Source organism: Meleagris gallopavo, chromosome 5, assembly GCF_000146605.3.
Source record: "Meleagris gallopavo isolate NT-WF06-2002-E0010 breed Aviagen turkey brand Nicholas breeding stock chromosome 5, Turkey_5.1, whole genome shotgun sequence".
NCBI lineage: Eukaryota > Metazoa > Chordata > Aves > Galliformes > Phasianidae > Meleagris > Meleagris gallopavo.
Genome location: NC_015015.2, coordinates 11466992 through 11475882, shown reverse-complemented (window position 1 = coordinate 11475882; position 8891 = coordinate 11466992). Strand labels below are relative to the sequence as shown.

The following is an 8891-nucleotide window of genomic DNA, read 5'->3' as shown; positions in this document are numbered from 1 at the left end:
TTTTTTTTGTTTGTGTGTGTGTGTGTGTGTGATTATTATTTTCTCAACCCCAGATCAGAGTGTGTATATATATATATAAATAAAATTTATTTATTTTGACACCAGTCAAATATAAATATTCCCTTGGAAGAGCAGAAGCTCCTCTCAGTGGCTCGGTCCCAAAGGGGGATGTGCCTGATGAGGAAGGCTGTGCTGACAGGCCAGAGATGTGCTGAAGTATTCAAAGTAAGATTAAGCAGGAAATAATAGGTATGTTTGCACAACTTCAGGAGCAAACATTTCTAAGGTCCATATAGGACCTTGCATAGCCAGAGACTGAACACTATTCCATAGGCACAGGCCAGGGGGACAGGCTTCTATTGAGATTTACTTTCTCAGAAAGGAGTGGCTCGGATGACTCATTCCAAAAGGTATCCAAAAGGTGTTGAAAATGTTGACATTCTTCAAGGATGAAGAATCCTTTGTTTCTTTGGAGACTTTTTCTTAATCAATCAATCTCACCAGTTAAAATTTGTTATTTGTTTCATAATGGAATGTCAACTTTTGGGTGCTGCCCCTTATGCTGTCTGCTGTGGTTTTCTTTCCACACTGCTATCTTTTTGCTATTATCAACCCACTTCCTTAGCATAAAGGTTTTCTAAGTCCAAGGTAAGTCTGTATGTGTATGACAATGAAAATCATGGCATCCACTTTTCTTTCTCTTTTGAGGAAATCGCTGCAGCACAGTTTGAACCAGATGGATACCATAATGCTACTGCTATTCTAAATTATTGTGTACAGCTGAGATTCATGCACATTCATAGTTTCTCCTCTAAAAACCATAACTTAAGAGTCATTTGCTGATAAGATACACAAAAAATTTCTCAGACAGACAGCCACTGAAAGTTGTGTGTAATTTTATTTCAACATATCAAGCACAAACAGGTTTCCCCTACTTGGGGAATATGATGAGGAATGTAGTTAAAAATTTGGAAACATTTACATTGAAAGATAGCCCAGACTGGCACCACCACTAAGTATTTTAAGGCTGTATATATAGCAGTACTTACCACTTGGATCTACTTCAGGCCAAAAAGAAAGGCTTAGTATTGTCTGCAGTCTACAGAAAATATTGCAAATCTTTTAAAAATGGTGTAAAATAGGAAGACTATTAACAGATTTGAACAATGCAGTGGCAAAACCCTTCCTCCTTCTTGACCTTTCACAATAAAAGTGCCTACAACCAAACACATGTACACCCATTGCTCCTGTCCTTCTCACCTCTCCTGGGGCAGTGATTCCTCTCTACAATGCTTTTGTGTAATATTATAAAACAGCCATATAGCAAATAATAACAATAATAGTATGTGACCAGGTTTTACGAACAGATATGTCTGACATGATGCTCCATGAGCCTGGTCCAGGACACCAGTCAGCTCTGGAAGTGAATCAGGAGCTTTCACTGAATACTTCTCATTTCCTAAAGAGGAATGGCACTCGGAAGTTGTGCATATTTACAACTACCTTGGAATGGAAAACAAAATATCCTGAGGTCCCGTTCTGCATGTGTGTGCTGACAAAACAAATTATGACCTAATATCCTGGGGGGTGGATTTTTTGGACCAAGTATGCTCCCTCCCGTAATTAAATGCAGCCAGACAGGCACTGTGAACATCAGTTCTGTACAGCTCCCCAGCTATACTCCCCTTCCTTGGAGAGCTATAAACCAGGCCGGTGTGCCTCTTGTAAAACACTGCTGTGTTTTACCATTTTGGGGGTACCAATACCGGTGGGTAATTAGTAATTGTATCAGAAAATGATGAAACGTAGAAAACAAATTGCACGATTAAAGCTACATTTGGCTTCAGCATTAAGGCCCATACAGGTTAAGAGGTCCTTGAAGATGTACATGTAAAAGGCAAAAATGACATAATCTGCAGGAACAAAGTTCATAGGTCCCTTTTCCACCTTGTTTTTCAACTTTCTTCCATCTCTGCTGCGTTGGTTCTAAAGTGCTTTGGTGCCTCGCTGGACTCCTCGTGTGAGTGCCCCCCCTTCCTGCAGCCAGTACTCGTTATTGCTGCCAAACGTGGTGCATTTATTTGAAGACATAATTAATGAATAGCTGACACGTAAGAAAGATGCAAAGGAGAAACCAACAGCGAGAGTCCAGCAGAAAGCTTCCAGAAGAGACCTTCCTGTGAAAGGATTTTTTGTTCAGAGCGCTGAGGTTTCTGAAAGAGAAAAAAACACTTTTATTTGCATGTTGGAAGGAATGAACACACACTCAGAGCCCCAGAGCTTCCACACAGGCAGGGATCCCAGCACTTAAGAGGCACCCTAATGGGTATGGTACTGCATCCTACAGACTTTCCTCTCCCCCTCTTGACAGAAAGATAAGTACTTCCAGGTGCTGCTGGATCAAGTAAAGCATGCTGGCTGGCATGAAGAGGTGTAATGGCACAAAACCCAAGAAATCTCTTCCTGCAGCACTACTCACAAATCATAGACATAGGATGGCTTTTGTTGGGAGGTACCCCATAGGTCATCCAGCCCTATCCCCTACCATGGGCTGCCTCCCACCAGCTCAGGCTGCCCAGGGCCCTATCCAGCCTGGCCTTGAGCATCTCCAGGGAGGGGGCATCCACAGCTTCTCTGGGCAGCCTGTGCCAGCGCCTCATTGCCCGATGAGTAAATAATTTCCTCCTAATATCCCACATAAATCTCCTCTCTTCTAGTTTAAAACCATTCCTCCTTGTCCTATCACTATCAAATGGTATAAAAATTCAGTCAAGAATTAGTTCTGTACACTTCAAAGAGCAGCAAAGAAAAATTAAAATCACGTAAGTGATTGCTTCAACATCCAGAAATGGTGAGTCTAGGGTATGATCCTGCTCTATTGATACTTTTGTAGAGCTGGGTAATAGTTCTCATGCACGGAGGAATCAGCAAGTTTCCCTGGATTGGATACAAGTAACTGGTACAAGTAACTGGTACCATACCTGCCTCACCCTGCCCTGCCCTGTCTCCCCACAGGAGTCTGCAGTGCAAAGCCCTCTGCCAGCAGTAGGTTAAGCAGGTGCACTCCCTGTTTCCCTCAGTGATACTAGCAATTCACACAAAAAGAGAGAATGTAGCGCTTTTCACACCGTGAAGCTCAGTATTCAGACCATGTGCCCATGACTCTGCAAATGAAGCAAGTTGATAACACACTCAATAGCTGATGAGATTTGTTTGCAGAGATTTATTTACAGCCAGGTCTCTATCTATCCCCTGCCAGCTTCCACAGCAGTTCCACAGCTGGGAGTGCCAAGGGAAAACATAACATCCTGCAGTGATGCTTTTTGCTCCCATAAAGAGAGCCTTACGAAGAGATTACCATTTCAACTTAGGGTTTGTTTTGCCTTTCCAGTGTGCTACCAGGTTACCTATTAAGGTAGTTGTGAGCTGCACCTGCAGCTGACAAGGACACTCCAAAGGCCACAGATTACTTTTACCCCATTAAGGTAATTGCTTTGGTGAGAGAAAATTATTACCTGTGTATTTCCTGCTGGGCTCTCTGCAGAGATAAGACGGCTGAACGAATTTCCTTTAGGTGATTCATTTCTTTCCCACACTGAGTGCACAGACTACCAAACCCTGTGGCAAAGTATTGAGAGACAATAATGGTGGTGGTGACAAAACAAACCAGGCTCATCTAGCAATTTGCTGACTGCAGTCAAATCATCACAGTCAAGAGGTATCCCTTCAGAAGGAAACATGGAGAAAAAGGGACAGATGACAGAATTGTCCCCCCTTGGTAGGGGTCCTGTGGCACTTGTCTGGGGCCCCTTTTCATTTCTCAAGCAAGTCTTTTACAGCAGCTTCCCCAGCTAAGAGGAGGGGAATGGAGGACTTGCACCTGACCCCATCTCTGAAGTACTCAGGGTTATTTCCAACAAAGACTGAGAAAGGGGAACAAGGAATGAAACATGATTCCTGTGTATTGGAATTTCAGTGTATTTTTCCAGCGTGTTTGTTCCCAGCACAAGGCAGGAAGAGGAGTAGATGTGCATAAGGAAAACACAAAAGCAGAACATTCTCTGTGTTTGCCCGTGGGCTATGGGTCTGCATTGTTAACCAGGTTGGAAAATGTTCAAGAGCCCGCTCAAGGAATAAGATACCAAAGGAAGAAGAACATGAAAGTTTGACCCACTGATACCTAGATACTTGCCATCATCATCTGACAGCTCTTGTACAGACTCCGGCGTTGAACAGCTGCTCTCTGTATTCTGGCTGTGGTTGGATGGCTGATCACTGGTTTTACGGCGTCTGCAGTCTTTGGTAGATCTCTGGATAAAACAGCAATTAAAAGAGACACAGTCACGACCAAATTGAACACTTCTGTTTGGTATAACTCAAGGTGCTGGGGAATATCTCTGAGACTGCCAAGTTTGATGGCTTTTTCAGCAGCTCCTGGTAGTTGGACTCCTGTCAACTAGTAAAGGATATTACAAGCTAGTTAAGGGTATTACAAGCTGGTTAAGGGTATTACAAGCATGCTCCGCACAGAAGCACTTCCTCTAATGATAAAAGCCTTAATAAACAAACAATTCTTGTCCTAGCTGTAACTGACACATAGTAGTGGTGAATTTTGCTGAGATGTGTACCCACCAACTAGATCCATAAGAGAAAGGATGAAAAGAAAAACTTAAATCTAAATTTTCAAGGAATGATTTTTCAGGAATTGTCGGCGGATTTAAAAACCATGGAACTTCTATGTTTGATTTCTTCAAGTAGATTGAAAGTTTCTCCATGTTTCTTGAAGGGATAAATCAAACCCATTGTTTCCTAACACTTCTTGCTTGAGGGTCTGAAAAGCAATTATGAGCCTTATGAACCTCAACTTTCCCACTGTTTCAGAGACGTTCCCATTTCAGGTATTATAAAATAAAAATGTATTTTCCAAATCAGACACAAGTTCTTCAGTGTAACATGGACATCTTGCTAGTTCAACAGTTCAACATTTACAAAACATTTTATAACTTAATAATTAACATAATACATGAATATAGAAAGAAAACAGATTACTCCAAAGAAGAAAGCAATGGCATCATCCTTACTTAATATAAATGGTGATCACAGGTTTCTTGTCCTGTCTAAGAGTACATAAATGATAAAGGCAAATGGTCAAGTCCAAAACTTAAATTGCAGGAGCTGCTGTATACTCCAGTACCTTGGTCATATCCTCACTGTGGGAAGATCTCTGCTTTAGAAGCTCAGCTGAGTCACAAGCAAAACCCAACTCAAGAGTCATTGTCAGTAACAATATGTGGAAAAAAAATGTCAGAAGAAATAGGATGTGTCAAACAAGAACTGTACTTAGTTAATGGTTGTATAATACTGCAGGTCTAGAGTGGTAAGCCGTATCTGCACAAAACAAACCTTTCAATCTCTGCTGTGACTACATGCAAATGCTGCAGACAAGGGCTGGTTATCTAAACAATGAAAAAAATATTTCCCCAAGCAAGCTTCTTACCTTGTGCAGCGTAATTTGATTGTTTATGCATGTTGTTTTATGGTTTGACATCCTTGTAGATAAACGTCTTTCCATGGTCTGCAGTATCCCGTTCTTCTCAAATTGAGCAATATCATTCAAAGGATCCCAAGGTCTTAAACTTTCAATACCAAAAGAAAGAACATCAGAAAAGGAAGAATAGCACAAGGAATATTAAGAGCAACGCACAAATTCCGCATGCACTATGGGATACATTCATCCCTGATAATAAAAAGAGTTGCCACAGATGCTGGGTGTGGAGTAACAGATAATTCCCTCATACACAGCTCCTAGCAATTAATGAGTCACCAGAGGCTTCACCCTTCATAGCATGGGAGGAGAGCACAGTTATGAAAAGTGCAGAAAAACTTTTCTAAATGATTCCACACTTGATTGCAGCAACATGTATTTCTGTCAATGGCACAGATGATTTTCCATTGCCAACCCACCAATTCCAGCTGTTCCCAATTTGTATCAGAAATACACATCCAACATTGCTCAGAGAGAACAAACCCCAGGCACAGTTTGGGGCATGGCAGCACCGAATTATAGGTCTGTGATCTCACTTGCAGCCCTGGGAACTCGAGCAGAAAGTTCTGTTCATGACCCCCCTATCCCACCACCACTCACTCCTCGTATTTGTAGCGCCATTCATTAGTTGTGGAATCATGCTGGAAAAGCAGCGGTTTCCATTCCGTGCCATTCTCTCTTCGCTCCCGGGCAGCATTCCTCTGCTCCTCCTCCAGCACAAATTTTTCCTGTGTTGCCTTGTGTTGATCACCTTTGTTTATTGCACTTGTAACGTGCTGCCAAAGCCTACAAATAAAGAAGGAAACAAGTTAAACTGCCTTAAAAATAGCACTTTATTTTGCCGGCTGGAAACCTAGAGCAGACACTTTTCTGGTCCATTGGTCCTCCAGAAGAACTGTAACAGGATTGGCTTGCAAATTAAATGAATGTTATGAAAATAGCAACGATGAATGCTGTATATAACGATCAGGGGAATTTTCCCTTAAATAACATTACTAGAAACCTTTGCATTAATATCTCTCTCCAAAACACAGGCTTTATATTTAAAATTTGGAGGCACTGGAAGATGAATTTATGTGCAAGGTTTGCTGCTGCATGTGCAATGTTGTATTTCAATACAGGAATAGCAGGCAGATTTGTCAGAAGCTGATTTGAGAAGGAATGGACATGTGCTTATGCTTGCAAATGAAAATCATGAACACAGACTTTAACTCATACTTCTGTTTTGCTGCCAGAAAATAGGTGTTCTGTCACATTACATCTCACTGAGCCCCTGCCTCGAGGAGGGGACCTAGAGAAAAATCATTACCACCTTTTCACTACAGCCAAGATGTGGATGTGGTAGTGCTCTCTACAATTCCTCTAACCTTCATTAAACACTCTAATTTTCATTGAAGGTTGGAAATACTTCTGATGTAATCTTAGTTCTTCCAGAACAGTACTGAATGATTTACTGATTAGAATAGGGATCAGAGACCCAGGCTGTTTCAGCTTTACAAAACACCATTCCTATCTTTAGAAGCTGAATGCACTGCTGCATTTAATTTGGAGCTTGACATGAGGCTCCAAATTTAAAAGGGATACTGATTATTTCATTGTATTTCTATCACAGTATATGAACACAACACTTCAAAAGCAAGCAGCCATTTAGATGATCGACTGAAAGCAGAGGGACACATTCTTGCCTTGACACATCATTCCAAATTTCTTGTGTATGAATCTTTTCTCAGAGAAATAAAGGAAGGAAACTAAATTTAAACTCAGAGTGATGAAGGTGGGGGCAGGAAGAACAAGAATAGTGATTTGAGAAAATAATATGGTGGCATAAAGCCAGTTCTCAGGAATGCAACAGTTTAAAGAGTAGGTCCTCGCACTGAAGAACTTTGGAAGGACACAAACAAAATCACTGGACAAAGGGAAATTACTCCATCACGAGTTGTACATGTCAGACAATGAGGCTCACCGGGGTGAGCTGCATAATGGCATGTGCTTCAGAGACTCTTCAATGTATGTGAAAACAGATGATTTTCAGCACTGCAGGAAAGACTGTGCAGTTCATGCAGAACATGACCTCAATCAGACGGTAATTTATGCATGCACATGCCAACAAAACTGGGAATTCTGTGGAATGTCTGATAGAGATCTTCAAAATTTTCCTTTGTGCCTTCTTCCCTTGGATGCATTTGCCATTGTTAATCTCTGCTCTAGCGAAGGGAGTCAAATGGTACCTACATAAATAAAGAAATGGAGATTTTTTTATCCCCACAACTGAGATTTCTCTTGTAAAAGAATCCTTATCAGAAATTTAACAACAAATGTGCTTCAGTCTAATCTGCAATAATGGCAATTGCACTAGTGTAAATTACAAACTTTGACTTTATTGCCCATAATGCTCACTGCTGTCTACATGAAACTAAACACTCATGTGTGTTTATTTGCACTTGGTCTCATTCTTTACCATGAAAAGGGAAATCATCTTTATGTGATGTGATGCAACACAGAAATTAGAAGTCCACAGGCAAGTGGCCAATCTGCTGCAGAGCCAGGAAGCAAACTGCATGTGCTGGACTAGGATATGAGGTGGAAGAGTTAGGTGGTTTGAATGCAGTGCTACACGATGTCAGTTTATCTGTTCTTCCCCAAGAACTAGCTCAGGAATGCTCCATAACCTGCTGCATCAGGCAGTTATTTCTTCCATTTCCTAAGCCATATGCCAAGACTGCATTCTCAGTAACCTAGATTACCTTAAAGCATCTGGTACAGAATTTATTTGAGATCTCAGCTGAGATAATGAGACACTGTTAAATACCTCTTTATTTTCATACTCTCATAAAATCCTGTTCTGTGGTTGAAACTACTGCTTTGCTCACTCCAGGACTTTCTACATGATTCACAGAATCACAGGGTTGGAAGGGACCTCAAGGATCATGAATCTCCAAACCCCTGCCACATGCAGGGCCACCAACCTCCCCATTTAATACCAGACCAGGCTGCCCAGGGCCCCATCCAACCTGGCCTTGAACACCTCCAGGGATGGGGCATCCACAACCTCTCTGGGCAGCCTATTCCAGCACCTCACCACTCTCATAGTAAAGAACTTCCCCCAACATCCAACCTAAATCTCCCCTCCCTCAACTTAAAACCATTTCCCCTTGTCCTGCAGTTATCTACCCTTTCAAAGAGTTGATTCCCCTCCTGTTTATAGGTTCCCTTTAGGTACTGAAAGGCTGCAATGAGGTCACTCCGCAGCCTTCTCTTCTCTAGACTGAACAAGCCCAGCTCCCTCAGCCTGTCTTCATAGGGGAGGTGCTCCAGTCCCCTGATCATCTTTGTGGCCCTCCTCTGG

General features: G+C 41.8%; 1 protein-coding gene across 1 annotated transcript; it reads right to left on the bottom strand.

Annotated features, from left to right (window-relative positions):
• Positions 1 to 879: 879 nt before the first annotated feature.
• Positions 880 to 6352, bottom strand: LOC104911014 (oxysterol-binding protein-related protein 5-like). The gene is made up of 5 exons (XM_010711052.3): positions 6146 to 6352; positions 5498 to 5636; positions 4181 to 4310; positions 3516 to 3618; positions 880 to 2213 (listed from the first exon to the last, which is right to left on the bottom strand). Exons 2-5 carry the CDS (start codon positions 5570 to 5572, stop codon positions 2078 to 2080), a joined length of 444 nt encoding a protein of 147 aa, XP_010709354.1. The 5' UTR covers positions 5573 to 5636; positions 6146 to 6352; the 3' UTR covers positions 880 to 2077.
• Positions 6353 to 8891: the final 2539 nt, after the last annotated feature.

Excerpts from the sequence above, each read along its gene's own strand:
- LOC104911014 (XM_010711052.3), bottom strand. The coding sequence starts at position 5,572 with ATGGAAAGACGTTTATCTACAAGGATGTCAAACCATAAAACAACATGC. Across the intron at positions 4,311-5,497 it reads ATCAAATTACGCTGCACAAG|AGATCTACCAAAGACTGCAG; the intron begins GTAAGAAGCTTG and ends TGTTTTATCCAG. Across the intron at positions 2,214-3,515 it reads GCCCAGCAGGAAATACACAG|AAACCTCAGCGCTCTGAACA; the intron begins GTAATAATTTTC and ends TTTCTCTTTCAG.